Here is a 27,983-nt window from a genome sequence, read left to right as displayed (position 1 = left end):
ATATTCAATATTATTTTTTTATTTTTAACTGACATAGTAATTATACATGTTTATTACATACAGTATGGCATTTTAATATATGTATACAACTTGTGATCATCAAGTCAGGGTACTTATTAAACTGTACTCCAACATTTATATCTCTTTGTATTGGGAACATTAAAAACCCTCTCTACTAGCTAATTTGAAATATTCCAGTACTTTTTGTCAACCATTGTTATACTACTGCACTATAGGACAATAAAAGGTATTCCTTCTGTCTGCTAGCACCTCTGTACCCAGGAGTCATCTTCCCTCCATTCCCTTCTCATCCTTTTCAGTCTTGGTAAACATTATTCTGTTCTGTATTTCTGTGAGATTAATTTTTTTTTTAGCTTCTACGTATAAGTTAGATCATGTAGCATACACACACTTTTTTTTTTTTTTTTTTTTTTTTTGGTTTTTCGAGACAGGGTTTCTCTGTGTAGCCCTGGCTGTCCTGGCACTCACTTTGTAGACCAGGCTGGCCTCGAACTCAGAAATCCGCCTGCCTCTGCCTCCCGAGTGCTGGGATTAAAGGCGTGCGCCACCACGCCCGGCCTACACACACTTTTAAATGACACTCAAGGAGTTGTAGAATAAAAAGCCCATGTCTTGTCAGGCACAATGGCATATGGCTGTAATCTCAGCTCTTGGGAGGCTAAGAGGGGGGGAAGCCAGGATAGTATACATAGGCGCTCCCATGCACCACTGGATATGGTCAGTTGGTCAGTTTTATCATTTAGCTTTTCTGGTAGTAACTTCATTTCTCTTTTTTTATTATTTTATTGTTCTCTCTCTCTCTCACTTCTTTAACATTCACTTATTTGTTACATTCTTTCTTTGTCAGCTTCCTCCATTTCATCCTTTTGGTTTTCTTTTTCTAGAATGTTGGAAGTTGGATATTGGACATACTAGATTGATTTGCTAGGCCACGTACCTTTTCTCTCCTATTTTCTGCCTTGCAGACTGTGAATGACTTCATATAAACTCTTATTCTTTGTATCTCCAGAATCACTTGTCCACTCGCTGGTTTTGCTCAGTGATTCAACAGGGAGCTGATTGTTATAATGGATGTCTTTCAAAAGCCAAAATGAAAAGCAGTTTATTTGAGGCCACTAAAATGTCACTAGACACTCTAATCCATTTCTCATAGCTTAGTTCCTTTCTCCAGGAGCCCTGTGACATTTTGCCTTTGCGAGAATGCCAGGCAGCTTGTGTTCTGAGTCTAGTACTTAGAGTGACAAGGAAGGAAGGAAGGAAGGAAGGAAGGAAGGAAGGAAGGAGGGAGGGAGGGAGGGAGGGAGGGAGGGAGGGAGGGAGGGAGGGAGGGAGGGAGGGAAGGAAGGAAGGACTTTGTTGTTGTTGTTAATGATGATGATGATGTGTGTGTGTGCACGTGCACACAAGCACTCACATGTCATGGTGCACATGTGGAGATCAGAGCAAAACTTTCAGGAGTCAGTTTTCTCATTCCACTGTGCAGGGTCTAGGGAGCAAACTCAAGTCATTACACTTGCATGGCAGGTACCTTCACATGGTGAGCCATCTCCCTTGACCTGAAAGGATTTTATTTTGGTTGTGAGCATACCCTTTAACAGCTGAGCCATCTCTCCAGCCCCTGAAAAGATTTTATATGTTGTCAGTTTATCCCTTGTCTTTTGTCCCCCCGTTATATCTATTCTTCTTGATACATACCAAGGCTAAGTCTGGAATCTCTCTTGGCCTCTCATGATCCAAGTTGCTCCCTCCTCAACTGCAGCCTCCTCTGAGGTGTTCTTCAAGAGCCTTCAACTCCCTGAGTCCTCTTTTTAACTTGTTTTTGCTTTCAGAAACTTGTTGAAATCTCTTACTGATGCTTCGCTCTCCTACCCTATTTCCTGATATGATCTCATACTTGCACTTTATTTAATTCCTTTACTTGTATTTTACTACAGTTCTAGAAGAGAGGCAATACATGTTTATGCTCTTGAGTTATAGGCTTTGGCTCCAGCTAAGCCTGATTGAAACCAGAAATATTAGTAACTCCACATTCCCAGTAGCATAGCTTGGATGGCCTCATCTTGACCCTATGTTACTATTGGTCAAAAACAGCATCATGAACATTCCTTTAGCAGGCCTGGTACATCCCTTCCGTCAAGCTCCTCTCCCTAGACCTCAGGTGAAGAACAGATACCTGAGCTCTGTCTCCATCTGCCTATTGCATCCTTAGGAAGCCTTCAAACCTTCTCCTTCCCCTCTCTGGGTGCTTTGTCTGTGACTTGATAGGCTTCTGGTCTGCTGTGCGCAATCACTCCAGGATTGGCTAAGTGCTTGAGGAGCAGCCCATCTTTACCCTGGCAATGAAAGCAGGCAGGCCAGAGGTGATCCCCAAGCACACTGTAAGGGGCTTAGAGGCTGAGTTTAGACTTTCTCAACAGAAGGCTTGCTCTAGCTGCCTACCCTTCTGCAGACACCGTTTCATCATGGCTGAACACTTACTCCTGTACGTCCAGCAGAAAAGGAGAAATGTAAGGCCAATAGAACCAATTCCATTTTCCTGTCCCCCTCCATTGATCTGCAATATTTGTATCCGCCCCCACTTTCTTTTTTGGGTGTGCCCCTCTTCTGCCCCTTCTAAAAGAGCTTGTTGTAGCTGGAGAGATAGATGGTTCAGCAGTTAAGAGCACTGGCTGCTCTTCCAGAGGACCTGAGTTTAATTCCCAGCTCACAACCATCTGTAACTGTAGTTTCAGGGGATCCATCTCCTTTTTCTGGCCTCTGAAGGTACCAGGTACCATGTGGTACACAGACATACATACAGGCAAGCCACTCATACATATAGAACAAAAATAAATAAATATAAAATTAAATAAATAAATAAATAAATAAAAGTGCCTGCTAAATGTTTCTGGTATAGGGTACATCGGGCTATGCCATGTGGAGGGGAGATGGTAGACAGGGGAGGAAGGAAGGCCAAGTCTGCAGGCTGGTATGAGAGATGAAGTGCCTCTTAGCTCTGGTGTGCCAGAAAGGAGCAAAAGTTGTGGCAGTTGAAGAAGTATTTGGTGTGTGTGTGTATGATGACACATGCTGAGTCAGGAAGCTGAAGCAGGAAGGCAACAAGTTCCCTACAAGCATTCAGTGCATAGCAAAGTCCTGTCTCAAAAACCCAAGCAATCAGACAAGTACAGATTTTCAACTTGGACCCACCACTTATTAGCTGAGTGAGTGTGCATGAATCACATTGATCCACCAAGCTTCAGTTTCTAAACCCCATATGATGAGAACAACTACCTCGGACAGATGTTAGGACTACCGTAACTATTGCATGAGTCCCAGGCCATTGTAAACACATAATAAATAGTGGCATTGTTATTGTTTGGGTTATTGTAAGTTTGGCTATGATATAGGCCAATAATGCTTGCTCGTTATATTTATTATGATTATATAATACTCGTTTAGGATGAAAAGGAGGCATACCTTGTATGAAGCCTCCTTGGAGCTTCCCAGCAATTATAGGGCAATGTTTATATTCTCTTACCTAGTTTTTAAGTCTTTAGTTGTAGTCTTTGTTTTCTTCAAAACCTAAATATAAAGTGATCTTTGCCTCTTTAGTTCTGGAACATGATATTTAAGAAATTATAGCCATGTGTAGCGGTACATGCCTATAATCCCAGCTCTTAGAAGGAAGAAATGGGAGGATCAAGATTTCCCAGGCAGCCAGAGCTACCTGGTGAAATCTTGTCTCAGAAAAATAAGAATAAATATAGACAAATATTTAGTCTAAAGTTTGAAGCAATCTTTACCATCACTACTGTCACTATCATCATCTTTATTATTATTTCAGGCTTGTTCAGAGAGTTATGGTGAACAAGGACAATAGAAAACCTAATGGCCAACGACATTCTAGAAAGAGCCTTTATACATATGTATTTTTTTTTCTCTAGAAGCATTTAACATCTTTTTTTTAACTCTCAGTATTCTGAAATGGTATAGCTGCATATCTTGAGGTGGGTCTCTGTTTTGGTGATCTTGTGGCCTCTCGTTCCTTCAATTCTGGGAAACGGTCTTATACTGTGTCTTTGAGCATTTCCTTCCTGCTGTTTCCTCCGGCTTCTATTTCTGGAGCTCCTATTGTTAGACGAAGGAATTCCTCAATTAATCCTCTAATTTTCTTATCTTTTCCCTTCTGTCATTCTCTTTCTTATGTTATCTTCTTTCCTAGGATATCTTTCCACCTTTGATTTTCAAATTCCACTGGCATTTTTATTCTGGCTCTCACTATTTTTCCTTTTTTTAAAAAAAAGAATCTGTTTATTTGTTTATTTATTTATTTATTTATATTTCATGTGCATTGGTGTTTTGCCTGCATGCATGTCTGAGTGTGAGGGTGTCATATCTTGGAGTTACAGACAGGAGTTACAGACAGTTGAGAGCTGCCATGTGGTTGCTGGGATTTGAACTCAGGACCTCTGGAAGAACAGTCAGTGCTCTTAACCGCTGAACCATCTCTACAGTCCCCTAATTATTTTTCACTCTTCAGATTTCTTTTTCTATTTTCATTGTCTTTGTGCCTTTCAGATTCCTTCTTAAGTTTGTTTTCTTTGTCCATCTGCCTCCAAGTTGGTGGTCTTCCTCACACAGCTTTGTAGCATACAGTACTTTGACTGCCTAGAACTTCATTGCCTTTAAAAATAACAAATTTTATTAAGGTTTATTTAATATAAAATAAAATATACCTAGCTTGTGGGTTGGAGCGATGGATCAGCAGTTAAGAGCACCTGTTGCTCTTGCAGAGGACTCAGGCTGTTCCCAGCACCCACATGGCAATTTATAACCATCTATAACTACAGTTCCAGGGGATCTAGCATCCCTTTCTAGCCTCTGCCAGCACCAAGCACGCACACAGTGCTCTTATATACATGCAGTTAAAACATTCATACATATAAAATTAAAAAAAAATCTTAAAAACAGAAACCCTAACTTAAATGACTTTGGATGTTGCCGCTTTGAAACTAGTTCCCATGACACTAGACAGGTGCACCCGACTTTGCTGTTGGAAGGAGGAGAGTAGCAGGAAGTTAGGGTACCAGCATTTCCCAGGGAAGATTCCTTTGCTTTTAGCTCTGTTTCACCCCATCTGCCACTGCACCTGGTGTTCTCAAATCCAAAGCCTCCGGTTGCTGGCCTGGTGCTGGAGGTGGAGAGAATCTAACTGGACAGCATTGAGGACAGCTTTGCAATCCACTATTTTTAGCCTTATACCTCACTCCACCTTCTGAGGTGTACAGTACCTCTAAATCCTGAGCACTGAAGGGGTTCTATAAGCAGCATGGTTTACTTCTGGTCAGCATCTTAGGCTTTCTCTTTCTGTCTCTTGTTGCCGTTATTTACTCACATTTTGGTGGGATTTGGGAATGGAGACAAATCAAGTTAATTAACTCATTGTGTTTAGATGAACAGTCCTCTTTTTATCCTAGGCAACTGCTACTCATCTTCCATGACTCGTGTAGGCACCATATCCTCCAAAGAGTTTATGTTCATGTCCGTAGGGTGGGTTAAGGGACCCTTCTCTGTTCTCCTGTGATATCTTCTTCTTCCCTCTCAGCCATTAATGGAATTGCCTATTTCAAGCATGACTGAGAGACATCTTCTAGTGGTCTGGAGCTATGCCTCATTTCTTCCCATAGCCCTAGCTTGGGATCATAGAAGTACCGAGTGAATATGTGTCACTGGAATGAATGAATGAATTTAGACATAGCTAGAGGGAATGATTATCTAGAAAGAGAAATAAGATGTGTGTATTGGGCTGATATAAGGTTTGTTTCTTAAAATCCATGTGTTGCTTTAAAGCTGTGGTCAGGAAAGTCTATCTAAGCCCAATTTAAACCAATGGAAAAATATAGCTGCTTCTATTTTGTACATTCAGGGAATGGTTGACTATATCATGACAAATCAAAATAATGGTAATGAAGAATATGCACTTATGTGGGAAAACATGCAAAAGAACATACAATGAAAATCATGCAGTGCAAAATCATTTTTTAAGATTTATTTATTTATTTTATGTATATGAGAACACTGGTAGCTGTACAGATGGTTGTGAGCCACCATGTGGTTGCTGGGATTTGAACTCAGGACCTTTGGAAGAGCAGTCAGGGCTCCTAACTGCTGAGCTATCTCTCCAGGCGCAAAATCATTTTTACCACCATGAAGAAATGCAGAGAAATAGAGCAACTGTTCAGGGTTGTTGCTGCCTCTGTGTTGTAATTATGCACATTTGTCTCCTCTCTTTCCCAAGGTTTTCATGGATTTTCTAGTGGAAGAATGCATTCAGTGCACAGTTTTTAAAAAGCTATTCAGACCTGAAGATCAGTATACCGAAGGACCAAAGGATGAAATACCCCAATGGATATCCTGAGAATCAGTGCATTTGCTTACTAGGGTTTACAGTAAAAGGTTCACTGACCACAGATCCTGTAGGTCTTGGCCTGTGGGACATCCCTGAATTACAAAGCAGGACCTAGCGAAGGAAGCAAAAAGAGGAGGTTCTTTTTTTTTTTCAATTTTTATTAGATATTTTCTTTATTTACATTTCAAATGCTATCCAGAAAGTTCCCTATACCCTTCCCCTGCCCTGCTCCCCTACCCACCCACTCCTGCTTCTTGGCCCTCGCGTTCCCCTGTACTGAGGCATATAAAGTTTGCAAGACCAAGGGGCCTCTTTTCCCAATGATGGCCGACTAGGCCATCTTCTGATACATATGCAGCTAGAGTCAAGAGCTCTGGGGGGTACTGGTTAGTTAATATTGTTGTTCCATCTATAGGGTTGCAGACCCCTTCAGCTCCTTGGGTACTTTCTCTAGCTCCAAAGAGGAGGTTCTTGGGTCTCAGTTTACTACAAATCACAATATCATGGAGTGCCCCAAGAAAGACAGGTCTAGGCTCCAAAGTTCAAAGACCCCTCCCCACAAAGCAAGTATCTGTGGAGCTAAGTTCATTAGGACCCCATCCCTTCTAAACTATACTCTGGGTATCTGGGGTCCCAAATTCCCTGTCCAGATTTCTCAAGCTTTTAGCAATTTATTGTCTTATTATCCAAGTCTACTTATTAGGCCCAAGTGTACCCTAAGGAGCTGGGGCGGGGGCAGGGGGCACAAAGAGGGTATGATATGTATGTGTACATGCAAACATAGATAGACGGATGGATAGATAGTGGATGGATGGATGGATAGATAGATAGATAGATAGATAGATAGATAGATAGATACATAGGTAGATAGATAGGCAGATAGATATTTTTCTACACACAAGGGTGTGTCCCTGGGTCTTTGGTTCCACATGTGGACAGCTGAGTCTATTTGATAAGAGAAATAAACATTGGGCTTTTGAAGAAAGTAAATTTTTTGTTTGTTGTTCTCGAGACAAGGTTTATCTCCATAGCTTTGACTGTCCTGGAACTCTCTTTGCTGTCCTTGAACTCAGAGAGTCACCTGCCTCTGCTTCCCAAGTGCTGGGATCAAAGGCATGTGGCATCACTGCCTGACAGAAAGCAAATGTTTTAAAGCTTAAAGAGTGCTTAGAACTCAACTAATACAGCTGCATCATTTTACAGATGAGGAACAAAGGTTTAGAGAGGTGACTTACCAGAATTAACACTGCCTGCTACAGACCAAATCATAATACATCCCAACTTCCTACCACTTCACACTCTCTCCCTGAAGTAGGAAGCAGATTGACCATTTGTGATTCAAGGCAACGCTCCTCAAAAAGGTGCCAGATCACTCTTTATTGATGTTTGTTGCCTTAGGTTTTCTATTGATGTGATAAAACCTTTTGGGGAGAAAAGGCTTTATTTCAGTTTATGCTTCTCTATCACAGCCCATCACTAAAGGAAATCAGAGCAGGAACTCAAGGCAGGAAGTGACACAGAGGCCATGGAGAACACTATTTTCTGGCTTGCTCAGCCTGCTTTTCTATACATCCCAGGACTACCTACTAGGATGTGCCTTCACACATCAATCATTAATCAAGAAAATGTCCCATAGACTTGACCTACAGGCCAATTTAATGGAGGCATTTTCTCAATTAAGATTCCCTCTTCCCAAATATGTCTAGGTTTGGGTCAAATTGACAAGAACTGACCAGCACAGTTGTTATCCATATACAACATACTGAATGCTTAGTGATAGATCCTTGAGGTGGGATGCACCCTCACTTTGGATCTTATGGTGCTAGAGCTTCCCAAATGAGGAAGAATTAGTCCAATGAGAAGACTTGACTAATACACTCTGCATCAGGACTTGGACATCCCCCCTCCCAACCCCACTGCCATCTTGAGAAGTGTAACACATCACAGAAATACTTTGGAAGCAGAAATACTATGAATGGTACACAGTAGATGCTTGTTGATTGTTCAGGATGATGATGATGATGATGCAGATGATGAAGTTGAACTCCTTGATCAGGTAGTTGTCTTTCCAGGTTAGAGCCTAGGGTATAGTCAACTGAATAAATGTGTGCTGGGTTTTGAGATGGGTGCTTGTAAGGGAACCAAACTCTTTGGAGCAGGTGATTAATATTAGAGATGCTGAGGGTTTTCGCTTCCATTCTATAGGCAGCTGGGGAGTCATTGAAGTTTGGCTAAGCACTTGATACTTGAGAATAACTGAGCTGGAATTCGGAAGCTGTCTTGTTGCTATAGAGTGCAGTGGAGAGTTTTAATAACTGCAGTAAAATCTGCTGTGGCCTTGATTCTCTGTTCCTTTATGGGGGACAAAAAAGAGAACAGGTTGGTACCACTGACCAGCTGAACAGGCAACAGGTGTCAGGCACTTTAAGCATCAAAGCCATTCCATGAAGGGAGGGATTCTTAGCACTACCCCCATACTGCCCCGTTTACTGAGTGAAAAAATCTGAGGTTCTTAGACAGCAAGGTGATTTCTTCAGGATAATGTGGCTAGCAAGCAGTCAACTCAAGCAGGCAGACTCACCCTAGTAAAGACTGTACTTTAGCACCCTGACACTTGCCTGTCCTACCTTGCTGGAGCGTGTGTGTGTGTGTGTGTGTGTGAGAGAGAGAGAGAGAGAGAGAGAGAGAGAGAGAGAGAGAGAGAGAGAGAGAGAGTGTGCTTGAGAAGCAGCCAGAGACATCCAGGTTCAGATATTGCCTCTACTACTTACCATCCCTGTGAATTAGGAAAGCTACTTCATGTTTCTGAGTCTAAGCCTCAGTTTCCCCATTTGTAATACAAGGTTGCATATGCGTGCACACATGCATGCGCACACACTCATTCTCTCAACAAATGCTCTTCTAAAATCATCCTCTCAACATAGATATGGATGATATCCACAGGAAACATAAGAATATATCTTGGCTCTCTCAGCTGAAGACAGAGCCTTATGTATTCATCTCTATGCCTTTTACAGCTCAGCCTAGGAGAGGACCTGAGGTGAGGGGTAAAGAGGGAGGAAGACTACTTTCCATACTATCGCACTTCCAGGGCCCCCAGTCTTCCTTTCTCTCCTCTTCTGCTCCCAATACAGTAGCTTCTCTGTCCTAACCTCCATTACACAAGTACATGTGCATACATACATACACACATACTGTCCATGTGACTAATCGCTTGTACAAGCATGTGCGCCTAGACAACACACACTCCTCTCAGGGAGGAAGAGTGAGAGAGGAGGTGAGTGGGCCTAGTTTTGCTCATTTCCTGGCTTTCCTCAGAGCTGGCCCTCACTCCATTTTCTTTCACCCTTCTTTTGCATCGGGGGCCATGCATAATGAAGAAGACGGTCAGTACAGTAGAAAAGAACCTAGCAGCTGACTCATTTACCCTCTCAGCTTGAGTCTGTTCATCTGGAAAATAAGCAGGTTGGACTAGGCAGTTGGCAAAGCCTCTTCTATCTTGTTAATAATGTCTGGCTTTTGTCTGCTTGGTTCCAAAGAGCTTAATCATCCCAACAACTCTGTGAGGATCAACCTTGTAATACAAATGGGGAAACTGAGGCTTAGACTCAGAAAAATGAAGTAGCTTGCCTAAGTCACAGGGATGGTAAGTAGTAGAGGCAATATCTGAACCTGGATGTCTCTGGCTGCTTCTCAAGCCACACTCCAAGGAGAACCACACTAATTATGAGCCCAGCTAGTTCTGACTCCACACACCTTCAATGGCCCTTCGCTTGCTTACCTAGCTGACCATTCCTTCTCCCTGTTGCTCCAACTGACTAAGCACTCACCATCCTGGTCTTTGCACTTGCTGTTCTCCATGCATGAATGAAACACGTGTGTGTTTTTATAACATACATTGGACCTCAACATGGGGTAAGGGGAAAGAGTGGTGAACTTATATTGACTGTTGGGTTTTTTCCCCCTGTTTCTCTTTCAGATCTGATGGTGAGAATTCCAGAACAGTCAGGTCAGTTTCTTTAGTAGTACTTGGGGGATGGGGATGGGCCTGGGGAGGAGGTGTTTTCTGGTTATTACTTTGGGATCCATGGGTAGGGGTCAATGGCAGGGTTTATTCCCCCATTGGTATTAGAAGTGGGTGTGGAATGGAAGGGAGGACAGGGAGAATGTGGCAGGCTTAGAGATGATGGTGTTAAAGACTGTCATTCAGTCCTTGCAGTTGTAGGGGACTTGAGAGCTTTGCTGCACAGCTCAGGGGCTCATAAGACATCGGCTCCAGACCTTCTATTTTCTTCTTTCAGGAGGGAAGGGAACAATGGACACTAGGCTTGCCCAGTCTTATTTTCCCTTTGTCTCAAGTAATGGGGTTTACATTGACTTTATATGTGATACATTCTAGATATTAGAAACATATATGGTATGCTGGGTGGTGGTGGCGCACGCCTTTAGTCCCAGCACATGGGAGGCAGAGGCAGTTGGATCTGTGAGTTCAAGGCCAGCCAGGGCTACATAGAGAGACCTTGTCTCAAAAACCCTGGAAGGAAGAAAGGAAGGAAGATAATGGTGACAAGGAAGCAGTTTTGCATGCTTGGTTAAAAGTTTCTAAGCTTTGTTAAGGTTTAAAGGTGATCTGTTGGTACTTGAGGAAGCAGAACTAAAGCTGAAGTAAGACTAGGGCTCTTTGTGCATGCCTCTGGACCTAATCTGTCAGAAACCTCAGGAAGGCAGAAGTGTCAGAAATAGGAATAATGTAAGGCTGGTGAGGCAGTTTGGGGTGTGGTCTGGTCTTAGCATCTGGATTGGGAACTATGGCTTTTGAGATAAGATGGGCCCAGGCAGTAGAGACATACATTAGGAACAGTCTGTACTCTCTAGGCTTGCACTAGTAAATATGACATCTTTGTGATTGGTAGAAAACAGCTCACTTAAGAAACTATTCTTCTTTCCGAATGGATCAATTGGAAAATGTTCCCTTTCTTGTGAGCCTTGCCTTGCTCACCAGGCTCTTCAGGTTGGTGAACAAAGCACAAATGCGATGTTAGCCCCTATTCACTACCTCTCAGCTGTAAACCCTTGGGTGGGGCACAGTTTGCCCAACTATATGTAACAGTGCAGTTCCTATCATGCCATGCACACTACTGGACATGGGCTGGGGTCAGAAGTTGTCTGTGTACAGACAGAATTTGTCCTAGCATCCCCCTTGCAGGATGTACAGGAGGTCTGCAGTGAGCAAATTGGTACCCAGGTCCAATGGGGAGGGTGGACACATGCTGAGGCCAGCATTAAATCAGTGAGAATGTGGTGGATATAGTGAGCCCTGATGTCTGGGCAAGAGGTCTGTGATGGCACATAATTAATCCTTGCATGCAGCCAAGGAACATGGCCAGGCACAGCTTGTCCTAGCAGTTACGATGGCACTTGTCTAAGAAAGGACACAGATCTCGATGTCCTTACTGCAGGTTTGGGATGACTTCAAGTCCGGGCCTTCCAAAAGCATCTCTGTTAATGTACCTGCTAACTTGTTGAGGAACCAACTGAACTCATCTCTAGTTGTCAGCTTCTCCCAGCTGCGGAGCTCCAGGAACCTTTCAGCTCATGCTATTTAAAAATGACCATAATCATGAGTCATGTGATGACATATGCTGAGCCTTTATAGCTTAACAGAACTTGTCGAGGATTTGCTTTATTTGATCCACCCAGTGACACTGTGGAGGAAACCTGCGCTGGCCTTATCATCTATGTTTTACAGTTGAGGTGAGGAACCAAGCCAGGATTCAAACTCCAGTCAGCCTGGCACCAAGCCCAGATTCCTGCCTTTCCTGTCACTGTAGGACTTCTTAACAGCTTTGCAGATGATGATCATTCTCACCATCATCCAAATATTAGTAATCATAATAATTATCATTGATTCTTCAAATACTAAGAACTGTAAATATGGTCTTATTTAATGCTCACAGCAGCTGCATTAGGCATGGATTATGATGTCTGATCTGCAATTGAAGAAAAGGAGCATGGTGTGGAGGCAAATTCCTTTAATCCCAGCACTTGGGAGACAGAGGCAGGTAGATCTCTGTGAGTTTGAGGCTGGCCTGGTCTACAGAGCAAGTTCCAGGATGGCCGGGGCTACATAGTGAAATCCTTGTCTCAAAACAAAACAAAACAAAGCAAAAGCAAATGAGGAAAAGGATATCCCAAGTAGGTCAATCCCTTACCCAGGGAAAGGTCATTGGGGTGGGGCGTCATTCTTCTGATGAATACTCTGAACTCTCTGGTTCTGAAGCTAGTGTTGATTTGACTCGGATTTGCTTCCTCGTGTGTATACTAGGCTCATATTCAAGGACGCTCTAACAGCTCTGAGGACTCAGCAGGCAGACCAAACTCTGGCTATGGGAAGGGCCTATAGCAGTAGGACATGTAAAGCAAGGGCTTGCAAAATAGTAGGCAGACCCTTTAATTTGGAACCACAGTTGGATGAGACTCTCTGAGGATACTTTCAGGCCCCATGCATACATGCTCAGGTTCACTATAGTTAGGGTGTTTATTGGGGGTAGACGGTATCTAAGCAGGCAGGAGTACACAGGACTGACTTTACATAAGTAGAGTCCATGGATGTAGAATCAGAATGACTAGAAACACAAGGGATGTGTTTAAAGCCAGGGACCAATCAGTTGGGCTAAAACAGACATGAGCAGGAAAGCACTTCTAAAGGTAAGGACCATGATTGGATCAAGGATGTGTCACAGATCTCTTTAGGCATGTCCAGCCTTTTGACTTTATGACATGATGTCATCTACAAACTTCACACAGGGGAACCATGTAAACTGATGTTTACAAAACAATGCAAAAAAAAAAAATCTCAGCTGGGGAGAAGACTCATTTGGTAAAGTGCATGCTAGGTAAGCATGAGAACCTCTGGTTGATGCCCAGAAGCCATATAAAAAGCTAAGCATGATGGGCATGATCTGGTGATCACAGTGCTAAGGAGACAGATTCCTGGAGCTCACTGGCCAGCCATCCTGACAAATCAGTGAGAGACCCCATCTTAAAACAGAAAAGAAAAATTGAAGAAGACACCTATTTTCAGGCTCTGGCCTTCACACACACACACACGTACACACACACATGCATACATATACATGCACACACATATATACACACACATCACATATACATGTCCTTCTGAATCCACATGCATGCATACCATCTACCCACACATACACATGCACACATACACACATGTTCACGCATGCATGTACACACACAACCAATCTCATATTGTTTTAAATAAGTTCATAATTTTGTGGTTGCATCACTTATAGCTATTTTGGGGTGTAGGCGGCCTCTGAGTTGCAGGTTATATACACCTGAGTGCTGAGAAGCTAAGGAAAGTAGGCTTTGTGGCACAGAAAACAGGGAGAAACTTTGGATCCAGGCTAAGGGCTCCATTTGAGGCTAGGTTGCTTTCTAGTTATTTGACTGGGCAAATTGGTTTGTCTCTTGTAAACCCCAAGTTTCTTCATCCAGTAAGCATCTGCATTCATGAGTGTGCACATAGAAGGGCACATGTATGACTGGAGAAGAATTGAGTGCTGGGGAAAATGCAGGAAGAAGACAAATAGGCCTCAGTAGTGTAAAAACTGAATAGCAAGGAGTGAACATGGCAGCAGGTAGACTGCAAACTACCCATGTTGGGGCCCAGGCTTTAGGAATTCAGTACAAGAGTGTAATTAAAACTAAACAACTGACAGCGGGGCAAGGGGCCAAGATGGATGCCTGGGCTTCCTGTATATCCAACAGAATTTGTCAGACCTAAAGGCACCTTAAGCCAAAGTCCAGATTACGACTGGCCATACCTAAAGATCACAAGGCTATCAGTCTGACTTTTGCCATCACTTAAATACTCTGGTCCTTTGTTTCTCTTTTATAAAATGGTTCTGATTTCACTGAATTGAGGGAAATTGAAATAACCCTATGCTTAATATCAAATATCAGGACAACCAACTGCGCTACAGCCTCCCTTAGACTAACTCGTAACTGTATGATATAGAGTCATGCTGTAAAATGTGGACAAGTTTGTTAAAAGCAAACAGACAGGAGGGGCTAGACTGATCCCATCAGCAGAAGGTAAGGGAGTTCCAGATATCCCAGAGGAAATCATGGCTGTAAGAGGTCAGGCTGGAACTCCATGGCCCTGGGGACCAGGCTGAGGTTGCTAGGCATGCAATGATAAAAGCAAGAGGTGGCCTGTTGCTAGGGAAGGAGGGAGGGGGTAGGGGAGCCACTGACACCCTCTGAGCCAGGGACATCCCCATGGCAACAGAAGCCACTGGTGTCTGGAGAAGTGGGAGGAGGAGCAATGTCTGGCTTTGTTCCCAGAGGAGGCCTCCCACTCTGGGCCTCAGTGTCCCTATCTGTCCCACTGAAAATTTGGTTTAGGTATTTTGAAGATTCTTCCTTGTTTTGACCTCCTAGGATGACTAAAACCTTACAATCCTTCCTTGGCTCCCCCATTCACATATCTGAGATACTGTAACCATTCCCCAGAGCCACCCCAGCTATGTCCAGGCTTTCCCTCCCATATGCTTCCTGTTCAGCTCTGCCTGGCTACCCACCCTGCCCAACTCTCTGTTCCTACTGCTTCCTGTGCTTCCAGCCTTTCTCACTTACTGCCTGTAACATGCTCTCTGTCTGAGAAGGGGAAGCAATTCCCATCCTGTACAGTGTGGGAAGCCTGCCCCCCATCCACCCAGACTGCTTCCTCCATCCTAAGCTTCCCGGATGTCAAAGGTCTGATACCCCCCCCCATTTGTGATCACTGTTGCAATTTATTGAGCTATTTCTAAGAGCTGGGCTCTCCACATGATATTTGGCAGGTACATTTATGGTGACATATTGTGATTCCCCACTTTACATAAGACTGTTGGGTAAGCTCCTGGGATTTGTCTAAGGTCTTTCTGATGCCCTGTGGTGGTCCAGGTTTAGAACTTGTCTCTATATCATTCCTTCTGCCCCAGCCTCGGATGCAGGTGCGATTTTTCCTCTTGAGCAGCAGCAGCCCTACCAAACGATGGCTGGGTACTTTATACGTAGTCTCTAGTTTGTCTTCACTATATTCTTAAAGCCTATATATGTGTGTGTTATTTTACAAACCAAGATTCTAAGGCTTAGAAAGCTAAGTTAATTTGCCCTGCGGTAAAAATTAAGGTGGGAATCTAGATCATCAGATTGGTAATTACCACTGTGTTGTGAATTTAGCCTGATTACTTTCCTGAAGCATGGAAAAATTCATTTCCTAAGTAGCAGACCTGGGTTGGACAATCTGTTTTTGATGAGGGGTTTCAAAGAAAGAGGTAATTGGGGGACCCCTGCCTACAGGGAGCGCTAAATCTAGGGTTGCTATGGACAAAGATGAGTTAGTTTTAGAATGTGACAAGGTAGATGGCCAGTGTGTAAGAACAAGAGTCTGGAGGGATTGATCTGGCTTCTGATAACAAGACAGAAGGAAGGACGGAGGGGGACTAGGTAATTTTCCCAAAAGAGGAACTTTTTCTGGAAGCTCCAGAGAGATGAGTTAGGGCAAATGGTTCCTCTTCTCCCCTTCCTCTCTGGGTTCTCCTGCCTCTGCTTGGCCCAGCCCCCGGAAGTGGGTGACCCCTAAGCTGGCTGAGTGCCTGGTTAGCACCAAAATAAACTTGCCTTCCCTCTCTTTCCCTCCCCTTGCCTCTGTCCCCTCTGTCCTGGCTTTAATTAGCAGCCCTAGGGATGAGTCACTTGGCAGCTGGGGAGGGAGGCTATGCAGAGCCCAGTTAAGCTTCGACTCTTGCCCTGAGCCTTACAGGCAGCACCACAGTGTTCATATGTGTGGGTGTGTATTACTGCATGTCAGGGAGGCTCTGCGTCATTGCTGCTGAGAAAAGTGCAGTGGCAACTTTGCATGCTGCCTCAAGGCCATGCATGTCGGGGTGTCTGCACATAAGCAAATCTGGTGGTTGCTGCATTTGTCTCTGTGTGTCACTGAGTGTCTCTCTGTGTGAACGTCTGGCTGTAATGTGTGGCTGTGATAGCAAGTGTCAGGAAATGAGAGAGGGAGCATTTGGGCTAACAAAGACAAATGCCATAATAATTGCAGTCACTTCTCCTGATGTTTTCCCTTCTACCAGCCCCATGCTTGCATTCCCAAATTTCACTTGTCAGAGTTTGGATACATCTTGTTGCAGGGAACAGAAGTTTAGCCAAGCTAGCTCAAGAATAGAGAGGGGAGGGCTAGACTGAGGCTACACCTCACAAAATTAAGAACAATAAATTAAGGATAGCCATGCATTTTTACCACCAAAATCAAGACCCGAAGTCAAGGAACAAGATTGCTCTTTGACTCTGTGGATCTCTTGGGCCTATGTCTTGGTTTTATCCCTCATAGCTTGCTTGACCCCCCCCCCCCTTGCAAATTCTTCTCTGTGGCTTTTTCTGCTGCTGTGGCATACTAGCATGGTCACAACCTAGAAGCTATGTGACTTAAGGTCCCTGTCATTTAACTGCAAAGATCCTGTCCAGCCTCTGGTAATACAAGACAGCGAGGTGGATTTCTGTTCTCTTGAAAATGGATGAGGGTAGAGAGATAAAATACTTAGAACCTGGTATTTTTTTTGCACTGAGCAAGGTTTTTACATGCACAAAAGCGAGCTTAGGAGTTGGGTGTCCTGCGTGGCACATGCCTTTAATTCCAGCACTTGGGTAGCAGACACAGGAGTTTAAGGCCAGCAAGGTCCTCAGGGTGAGGTCCATGACAGCCAGGGCTAAACAAAGAAACTCTGTCTCAGAAAACAAATGAACAAAAATTTGAGGTCAGATGTTAAGATTGCCCATCCACTGAGTTTTTGGTCTCTACTTAATTCCAGGTGACCTTTCTTCTCTGTTTTCAAGTTCCATTTTCATATATCAAAACACTATTATATATAAAACTAATTCTTCACTTTTCTTATGATATTTGTATTGAACCCAGAACCTCATGCATGCTAGACATATGCTCTATTCCTAAGGTACCCTGCTTATTTATTTTAAGTCAAAATGCCTTTTGAACTTTTTGGGGGTGGAGGCATGGGAGGATGGAGTCCAACTATGTATCCCTGGCTAACCTGGAACTCTCTATGTAGACACAGCTGACCTTGAACTCCCATTGAGAGCATTCCTGAGTGCCCAGTCCAAAAATACCTTTCAAGTGCATAGTACAAATGATCATTGCTATCAGTTTGTGGCAGTCTTCATAGCCTCAGAACAACTGGCATAATGGTCCTGGTGGTGTAGCTGCTACCAAATTCATAGTCACTTTAGATATTTTTCTGTTTTGTTAGTTCAGTGACTACATTTATAGTTATTTGTAGTATATAATTACAGACACACATTATCAATATTAGCAACATGACGCTTGAGCTTACTTCTCCATTAATACAAACCCTGCAGTTTCTACATTAATTACAGAGGGAATTAATGACCCCTTAGACAAGTTTTCACCTATTAGTAAAGAGTTAGGAACCAGCTGTTCCAGTAATGACTGGTCTCCAGATGTGAGGGCAATGCCCGTAGCTCTGAAGTTGACCCTGACCTAGCATCCTCTAGCTGAAACTAAAGTCTTCTTAACACCTCATCTGGGGCCTTCTGGTTCTGGTCCAGCAAGAGACGCTGGTATTATTTTTAATAAATATGTAGTATTACTGTTAAGTCTAAGTGACAGAGATTATTCCAGGCTCGGGCAGAGTCTCTTTTCTTTTCTCCTCTTCTTACTTTGTTTTTATTGTTCCAAATATTAATTATTGCTTTTGGCTCTGAAAATATCTATTGAATTTTAGGTAGTGTTAGAGACTACTTGACACACATTATCTTTAGTCTTCATGACCATTCTGCCAAGTAGAGGCAATTTAAGGGTGGGCAAACATATCTAGAGGAAGTGAAGTGACTCGCCAATTCATGCATTTTGTCCTTCATTCAAAGATGATTTATTGAGTAGCTACCAATACCAGTTGATTCAATATGGCAAATAGGATGGTGCACAGTAAAGTGATGGACCCTGCGCTGGACTCCCCTTTCTGGTTAGGAAACAGAAAATGATCCACAATTATAAGAATGCCTTAGTGTCTTAGTATCGGGGACGATTCCCAAGCTGATGGTCCAAACTGAGACTTGGAGGATGAGTAGAAGTGATCTAAGGGAGGATGATGTGGTGTGAGATGAAATGGACAGTATTATATGCTGGAAGTATGGGAGGTGTGGTTGGCACCTGGATTTGTGAGGAACTAAAGCTTCATCTGCAGTGGGAGTGGGTTGTTAAGAGAAGAATCTGGAAATTAGAAGAGTGTACTTTAGGAGGCTGGAACTGGGGCCCTCGTCAGTTGTACCCACTGCTAGGGAGCTACAGGGCTCAGCTGAGGAGTTTCCATGCTTCCTGGGCTCCTGGAAATGTATACAGGGCCAGGCAACCTCCTGGGTGGGTCTGTATGTTAGCTTTACTATATTATAGTGGCTTCAGTGCCCTCTAGTGTCCACTGGCCTATCTTGCAGCTGTGCTGTGTATATCGTCTCCCACCAACATTCATAACCAGCTGGGCCTGTGCTAGGTGCTGGGGACATTGGGATCAGTGAGACACCTGTTCCTACAGATTTCCAAATTAAGTAGATGAAACTGTGAACAGTGTTGAGAGAAGGTGGCTGAGAGACGAGCAGGGTGGAAGGGGACTAGGGAGGTGATTCACCCTGCCTAGATGGGATCAGGGCAGGTTCCCAGAAGACACAGCTTTAGCTGATTTTTGAAGACTATTCAGGTGGGGAGGTGGCTCTGGGATCCCAGGGGGAGAGCACAAGTTAAGATGAGGCATGGAGCAGCTGAGTATGCCTGGGAATTAGAAGTAATTCTGTCTGGGTGAGGTGCAGGTTGGGGGGGGGGGACGTGATACATTTCTGTAACCATAATAGTGATAAGATGCAGGCAGAAGGAGCTCAAGTGTAAGGCCAGCCTGGACTCTGAGGCAAAGCCCTATCTCCAAAAAACAAAATGGAGGGAGACCAAGATTAGCTGAAGGTGGAAGATGGGAGCTAGGTCACCTAAGGATCTATGATACCTGCTACTAGCTTATTTACTGGGTATTTAAAGCATGGAATCTAATTGAAAGCTTCGTAAAGAATCACACATCCATCTAGGTATCTGATGGAATCTAGAAAATATATTTCTCTGAGAATACTTTCCATACAACTCTAGGGGCTTTACAGGTACTCCCTTCCCTGCCTAGCAATGAACCATAGACTTCCAAACTTACCCTAGTTTAAGTAAGGAAAGCCTATCATGGCCTCCAAGGATTTGCAATATTGAACCCCTCCTGCACCTCCAGCCTCATGTGTGTCTCTGCAATTTTACCTCAGCCACATTGGCCTCTTTGAAGTTCCTGGAAGCAGTAGCTCAGGTCTTTTCTTCTGCATAGAATTCTTTCTCCTTCCTGTCTCCATGTGAACATAATGTCTGTCTCCGCTCAGACATAAGCTTCCTGAAGACAGGACATTATCTACCTTTAGAAGCCAGCACTGTGCCTAGTCCACAGTACCTGCCAGATGAAGGACTTACTAGTACCCTGTGGCTGGATAAAGTTCCTCACTCTGAATTCATTCAGCTCCTTGTGAGTCATTATATAAGTTTATGTAACATGCTTAGATATGCCTGAATCACACAAAGGCAGTTCATTAATAGGTATTTTCCTAGAATTCTTCCCCATCCTTGAAGCAAATGGGCTTCTCAAAAGTACTCCCTCTATCCACTGGGAGAAGGGTCAGACACTGTTGCTCAACCGATACTCTTCCATTATCATGAGCATACTTGAGCCTATGGAACCTTGACAAGAACCTCTGAGGTAAGCCAGGTGTGGTGGCACATGCCTATAATTCCAGCACTCAACAAGCCGAAACAGAAGGATTGCTGTGAGTCTGAGGTCACTCTGGGTTACACAACAAGTAGCAGGACAGCCCAAGGCTATGTAGCCCCCATCTCAAAAAATGATAAATGAAAAAACAGCGCTGTCGGGTAACAGAGCATGGTGGGATGGTACATACCTGAGAGACTGAAGCAGGAGAATTATGAATTTGTGGCAAGCCAGGCTACAGAGCAAGATTTTTTCAAACAAACCCAAACCAACCTCTGGAATAGGGGATGTCAATGATCTTTAGGTAACCAAACTGAGTCTCAGGGGGAGAAATCCAGACGAATGATTACATTGAACCTACTAGGCTCCACAGTGAGGAGGTTTTGAACTCCTCAGAGAGTAAAGGAGACTTGCTCAACGTTGTATATCAGCAGCCTTACAGTCAGGCGTACAATTTCTGTCCTCAACCGCTGCCAGGTTAAGAGGAAGGTCTGGGCCAGAGGTGACGCAGCTGCAGGAGCTGGGAGAGTTGAGATTGAGGTAACTGAGCATGGTAGGTAATCTGCAATCTCAGGACTTGAGAGGGTGAGATTTATGAATCTGAGGCAAGCCTGGGCTACAGAGCAAGACTCTTTCCAAACAAACCCAATTGAACCTCTGAAGTAGGGGATTGTCATTTCTCTTCTATAGGTAATCAAACTGAGTGATCTATAGAATAGAGGAGACAGCAGAGGTCCCACAGATACCAGACCTGTAGTGGTTTGGAGGGCCTCTCTCTTCCTAGCTGCCTTGGCTTTCTTCAGATGAGCCAGTTGTCCTGGTAGGGAGACAGGAAGGCTGGCCTGTGGCCTGTCATCTCCTATTTCTTCTGGATCACTGGCCACCCTGGCCCTTCCCAGGAGCCTTCTGCTCAGAACAGCCAGGAGCCTGGGCTCTGGAGCCATGAAAGACTGGAATGCTCAAAGCTGGACCCATGCTCCTTTTTTTTTAAGGAATGTTCCCATCCTTCAGACCCTCAAAATTCTGTTTTCTCTGATGCTACCCATATAGACAGTAGAGATTGCCATGTGGGTAGACGGTGCCGTGATATATCAACATTGCTGAGATTTTTTGCTTCCGTCCGGGCTTCAGTTGTTGCACCTGTAGAACCAGGATGGACAGTCTTCATGGATGAACAACCTCTTGATTGTAAATGGCGTGTGCTTTTCAGTTGTTTTGTTTTTGCCAGTGTAGAAAGTAACAGAGAGTGCTCGCTTCGGCAGCACATATACTAAAATTGGAATGATACAGAGAAGATTAGCATGGCCCCTGCACAAGGATGACACGCAAATTCATGAAGCATTCCATATTTTTGAGGAGCTAGAGAAAGTAACCAAGGAGCTAAAGGGATCTGCAACCCTATAGGTGGAACAACATTATGAACTAACCAGTACCCCCAGAGCTCATGTCTCTAGCTGCATATGTATCAAAAGATGACCTAGTCGGCCATCAGTGGAAAGAGAGGCCCATTGGTCGTGCAAACTTTATATGCCTCAGTACAGGGGAACGCCAGGGCCAAGAAGTGGGAGTGGGTGGTGGGGGAGCGGGTGGGGGACTTTTGGGATAGCATTGGAAATGTAAATGAAATGAATACCTACTAAAAAAGAAAATAACAGAGAAGTGAATGACAGCTTATTAGAGTCATAAAGAATAGTGTTCCTGGCCACGCCCTCATATCAGAAACTGATTTGGATTTTATTTGATGTGGACTATTCTAGGACAGTCTATATGTGTCTGTAAATGTGCTGAAATGAAGATGCTTGTGAAAAGCTTCTGCTTAAAGATTTCTGTATGTACAAAATAGTAATAAGGCCAAGGGTGCAGATTTCAGATTTTAGAATAGCCAAATTAAGCCCCAATCTTGGGCTTCTGCCACTACTACTACTAAGCTTTTGTATCTCAATTGTCTATGGAGGGTATTCAAATAGGCCCTGTGACACAAACTTTTCAGGATGAGACAAGTTGTTTGTGGAGATTGCAGGAGAGATGCACATCTCTAAACTGCTTCCTCTTGTTAGGAATTCCCAGCCCTTGGAGAGCAAGGAAGGAACAAAGTTTCCAATTGCATCCTGGCCTGCAGCCCAGCTGGCCTGGCCCCTCCTCCTTGGCTCCTCCTTCTAGGGAAGGACTGAAAAAGAAGGGGTGGAAGTAGTGACCGGGTAGCATTGGCAGGGGATAGGGAGGGGGACTGCCCCTGGGACAGGTCCAGACTCATGGAACCCCCCTGGAGGAGCAGCAGGTAGGAACCTGGGCCACTTAACCTGATCCCCTTCTTCCTGCTCAGACCTAGACTCACTGCCCGGGCTGCTGATTCAGCTGCCTTCTAGCTTCCTGGTTTCTGGCTCCCTTTCTGTACTCTTGAAGGCCTTTGGTTTAGGAGAGGGACCAACTTGAGTGGGTGAATTACTGGGCATCTGAAAGCTAGCTCCGTAAGGACCTAGGAGCCTAAAAGCAGCATGGTCCGTGGCCTCTGAAAGGTGACCTTCCTGACTGCCCTGGCGTTATCCTAGCACACGGGCAGCCTGCGTGCTCCAGCCACTGACATTCTGATGCCAGCATTCCAGCAACCTGAGGGTGCCTGAGGCTCAGATGCAGTGAAACATTGAATCAGGGACCAGGAGTGTCTGGCGCATAGAGGATACTTGAGAAACAGCCACTCTGATGACAAGAGCTATTTGGAGTTTCAGATATGAATTCTTGTGTTCAAAGTATCTCTGTAAAAAACTTGGGTATCTTCTGACTTGTAATGAATGCATTAGAGAGTGGGCAGCTGGCCTGAACTACAGCCCCATTTCTGACTTTTGCTTGGACTCTTGAATGGCCAATACTGACCATCTACCTTTAGGGGCTTATGGAGACAGGGGCTGGCTGACCTGGAGGTTCCACTTTCAGCTCGTCCTAGCTGTGGCCACCTGTGTTGGATAGGGCCGGGAGAAGGCCTTTAGCCCCCCTATTTACTGTCCCTCCTCTTCCCTCTTTCTATTTTCTGGACTTTAATCACATCAAGCAGGTGCCAGAGGGGCCTTTAGACTGTGCACTAGGGGTGGGGGTGGGGTGCAGCAGAGGGGTGGAGTGTGGGCCCAGCCTTGGGATGTGTGGGGGACAGTAAAGGCCTTGGAAGCAAAAGAATCCTCCTTGGAACCACCCTGTCCTCTACCTTGCCTTCCACCTCTAGCTCTGAGTCCTATCCTGTCACCAAGACCACTGAGATCCTGTCAGTCTTCTCTGCCCTCAGCCCCCTCTGCTCTGATATTCTCTGGCTCTCCCTGTCTTCTCTCTGTGTCTTTTGTCTGGCCCTTTCTCTGTCTCCCTCTTCCTCTTTCTCCTTTTCTGTCTCTTTCGGTTTCTCTCTGTCTTTTCCTCTGCTCCTTCAGTGCCCCACCCCACCCTAACTTGTCCCAGGCCCCTCTTCCCTCCTCCCCTACCTTCATATGAGAGGTTTTCTCTAAGGGGAACCCTTGCATCCACCCACACATCCTTTTCCTTCTCTTTCATACCTCTTCTGCTTCCTTCCTACCTTCCCCTGTGGTGTCTGGTGTGAGGAGGGCTCCTTTTTCCCTTCCCTGCTGTGGTGTCCCAGCGTCTCTCAGTGACCCAGGTCCCCATGGAGTCACCTGGAACACAGGAGGCCCAAGCCTGGCTTTCGTCTCTACTGCCCCCTGTTGTCATTGTGTTCTGTTTGTGGTTGAGTGCTGTCCTCTCTTTCTTGACTTTGTGGTTTTTTCTTTTTCCTTCCTTCCTTCCTTCCTTCCTTCCTTCCTTCCTTCCTTCCTTCCTTCCTTCCCTTTCTCCTTCCCTCTCTTCTTCCCTCCTTTCCTTCCCCTTCCTCCTCTCTCCTGCCATGCCTCCTTCACTCCTTTTCTCCTTCCCTTCCTTTCCTCTTCCTCCCTCCTTCCTTCCTCCCTCTACTCTTCCCTCTCACCTTCCTTTCCTGTCTTCCCCTCTCCCATCATATCTTCCTTCCTTTCCTTCCTCCTACCCCTTTCCTCTCCTCTTCCTCTCCTATAAGCTTTCCCTTTCCCCACCCCCACCCACTCTTACCCCCTTGTCCCCACCACCCACCGTGCCTCTCCCCTCCTTCCCTGTCTCTTTCTCTGTCTCTTTTTCCCTGTCTCTTGCTGTCTCTCAGGTCCACAGCGTCTCATACTCTACACCAGTATTGCTGTCCTACTCAGGTCCTTGACTCCATGAAGCTTACCCCCTCAGGCAGGCTGGCAGAGAGCAGGTAAGAGCTAGACCTATCCTCCCCCAGTCCTTTCCTCCTTCCAAACCAATATGCACCATCATTGCCAGACACCCCCCAACCCCTGCCCTGTGTCCCCTAGTCCCCCGTGTGACTGTGGAGTGGTTTTTTTGAATGTGTCTCTGGAGACTAAAGAGGACCTTTGGAATCTATTTGTATTTTATTCTTTTTTTTTTTTTTAAAGAAATCCATACTAAGAGGCCTGCCTTAGCTGGGAGTGGTTGGTTTTGGAATATGTTGCACCTGAAGGATGTTCGGAAGTATGAATAGGAGACTGCCATTTGGGTAGACTGGAAGGATTTTTAGGCAGAGAGAAGAATCTGCCTACATTGTTTTCAAGTTAATCAGAAATCTTATTTTATATTTCTGATTAGAATTCAACAAGAGGAAGTTTTAAAAGTGATATCAAAAAAGGGAGGTCCAGCAGTGTGGTGTCTTACACCTTGGTCCCAGTACTCAGGAGGCAGAGGCAGGCAGATCTCTGTGAGTTCAAAGCCAGTCTGGTCTGCACAGTGAGTTCAAGGCTAGCTGGGACTACACAATGAGATCCCACCTCAATAAATGAACAAAACAAAACATCTTGCATTTAAAAGGAAGTGAGAATGGATAGACTATTTAGAATAAATTAAATTATGAGACATTACATTTCACGGCCCATGAGCTATTTCCATAGAGGCCTAGAAGAAAATCTGTAGTTTCCAGTGCTTTATTTTCTGTGGTGCTGGGAATGGATCTTAGGGCCTCACAAGTGCTAAGCAAATACGCTATAATAATACTATAATACTATAGTCCCAGCTGTTCTGGTGCTGTTATTAGGGAATAAGATGCAACTAGTTACTCCCCTTAAGAAGCTAGAAAAAGAACAACAAAAGGAAAACAGAATACACTAATTATTGTAGATGAAGCCAGAAATCAGTGAAACAAAAAACAAAAGTTTTGATCCTCTGGCAGATCATAAAAGCAAAAATTAGTGGCTGGTGAGATGGCTCAGTGGGTAAGAGCACCCGACTGCTCTTCCAAAGGTCTGGAGTTCAAATCCCAGCAACCACATGGTGGCTCACAACCATCCATAACGAGATCTGACTCCCTCTTCTGGAGTGTCTGAAGACAGCTACAGTGTACTTACATATAATCAATAAATAAATCTTTAAAAAAAAAAAGCAAAAATTGTAAATGAAATACGATTTTTCTAAAAGATGAAGTACTATAGATTTTGAAGAGAATTTTTTAAAGTTATAAGAAATGCTGTGTGTGTGTGTGTGTGTGTGTGTGTGTGTGTGTGTATGTGTGTGTGTGTGTATTTATACCAAGAAATACAAAAATGCAATTTAATTGGGTGATTTTCTAGGAACACGTAAATTACTGCAATTACCTACAAAAGGACAAAAAACACTTGATTAGGATGGAAAAGTAAGGAATACATTGAAAAAAAAACTGGTCATCTTTTCTCTTGAGAAAAAATACCATGTCCAGTTGTTTTTCTGGAGGTCCTGAAAGTCCTAGCAATTCTTGCAAGGTTGGGTAATAGGAAAAGACAACCACCGTCCCGTGCTGTAAGGCTAGGTAGGTAACTTAGCTGTTCAGTGACATACCTACAGTCCCCTGGCCTTTCAAGAGGCCGAGACAAGAATGCTGCATTTAGGTAGGTGTTTGAAGTCAGCCTGGGGAATGGAGAGAGACCCTTTCTCAAAAACAAAGCAGAACAGAGCTGGAGATATAGTTAAATGGAAGAACACAAAGCTCTGGCTTTTTAATCCCCCTGCTCTCAAAAACAAAATGAAACACAACAAAAATTATATATCAGTGAGGAATTATTTGTTTGTTAGTCTGTTTGTTATCTATCAGAACTGGGAATTCGATGCAGAGATTTGTGCATGTTAAACTGAGCTATGTCTGGGATTTCAGGCATGTGCTCCTGATGTAATAAATATTTTAATAGAATACTAAATAGAAGCCGGGCGTGGTGGCGCACGCCTTTAATCCCAGCACTCGGGAGGCAGAGGCAGGCGGATTTCTGAGTTCGAGGCCAGCCTGGTCTACAAAGTGAGTTCCAGGACAGCCAAGGCTACACAGAGAAACCCTGTCTCGAAAAACCAAAAAAAAAAAAAAAAAAAAAAAAAGAATACTAAATAGAATCTATTAGAATATTAAAAGTATATCTTTCTTGGCTTGGTGGCATAGGTTTGTAATTCCAGCACTTGGAATAAAAGATAGAAGCTGGAAGATGAAGGATTCAAGGTTAGATTTGGCTACATAAGCAAGTTTGAACCAAATCTAGACTGCCTCAGACAGACAAATGAAATATCTTAACAAATAAAGGCTCCCCAGGAGTGCAGGGATTGTCAACATTAAGAGCCCTCAGGTCTAGAGAGATGACCCAGTGCTTAACAATATTTGCTCTTCCAAAGAACCTGGGTTAGATTTCCCATACCTACAAGGCAACTCACAAACTTCTATAACCCCACTTCCCGGGGATGCCCTCTGCAGGCACCAGGCATGCATTTGGTTCACAGACATACAGCAAGCAAAACACCCATATACATTAAAATAATAATTATTATAATGATAAATGTTAGGAACTCTGCTATTGTAATTTATTATGATGTTTTTCTTTTATAGGAAAGATCATTTTTATGAATGCTAGAAAATGTTCTGATATACTTACAATATATTCTCTTGCTACAATGGAATAACTTGTTATGTAGCAAAAGATAGCTAGGAATTAGTGAAAAATTCCTTAAATTTGTAAAGGTTTGTTTTTATCAGAAATCAGAGCTCTTTTAGCTTCCACCTTTCTTACTCTCCTCTCTAGCCCTCCTTCTCTCTCTCCTTTCCCCTCCCTCCACATGGCCATGGCCAGCCTCTCTCTTTCTCCCTTCTCTCCTTCCCCCTGCCTTTCTACAATAAAGCTCTAAAACCATAAAAAAAAAAAAGAAATCAGAGACAATCAAATGTAACAATGAAAATCACTTAATACATATCCATTAAATTCAAGAACAAAGTAAGAATGATTGCTATCACTATTATTTAATAATTTTTTGAAATTGTAAACTGGGATTTTAAAAATAACTTTTATTGAATTTGTTATATGATGATTTCATACATGTATATATTTCATTATAATTATAAACAATGGTATCTAAAAAGAAATGAGTAGTGTAAATATTAGAATGGATCATAATTAGCATTATCTGAAGATAATATGATTGTCTAATCAAAGAGAATAAAATTAAAGCTTCCTTCAATAACTAAGAAATTCCAGTGTGATAGGTTCATACAGGGCAAATATGTACTCAAAACATTAGCATCTCTGAATACCAGTAGCATCTAACTAAATGACAGAATAGAAAAAGATACTTTTGCAGGGCAATGGTGGCTCACACCTTTAATC

The 27,983-nt window shown here is 43.7% G+C and overlaps 1 protein-coding gene and 1 non-coding gene across 5 annotated transcripts in view; both read left to right on the top strand.

Annotated features, from left to right (window-relative positions):
- Iqsec2 (IQ motif and Sec7 domain ArfGEF 2) overlaps window positions 1-27,983 on the top strand; it is an 80,102-nt gene that overhangs the window by 11,027 nt on the left and 41,092 nt on the right. The window contains exons 2-3 of one of the 4 annotated variants that reach the window (XM_029473106.2): window positions 10,392-10,421; window positions 24,479-24,574. The exons of 1 other annotated variant lie outside the window; for it this stretch is intronic. In XM_029473106.2, the coding sequence (XP_029328966.1) occupies window positions 10,392-10,421; window positions 24,479-24,574 (126 nt within the window). Of the gene's footprint in view, window positions 1-10,391; window positions 10,422-22,454; window positions 22,589-24,478; window positions 24,575-27,983 lie in introns of those variants that run through there. 2 more of the 4 variants (XM_029473107.2, XM_029473110.2) reach the window with 2 other exon arrangements.
- On the top strand, window positions 21,557-21,663 carry LOC115030244 (U6 spliceosomal RNA). The gene has a single exon (XR_003835836.1). It is a non-coding gene; the product is annotated as a U6 spliceosomal RNA (small nuclear RNA).

Source organism: Mus caroli, unplaced genomic scaffold (assembly GCF_978045245.1).
Source record: "Mus caroli unplaced genomic scaffold, Mus_caroli_1 scaffold_5, whole genome shotgun sequence".
Classification (NCBI taxonomy): Eukaryota; Metazoa; Chordata; class Mammalia; order Rodentia; family Muridae; genus Mus; species Mus caroli.
The sequence above is the reverse complement of the archived record's forward strand: the minus strand, read 5'-3'. Positions and strand labels throughout refer to the sequence as shown.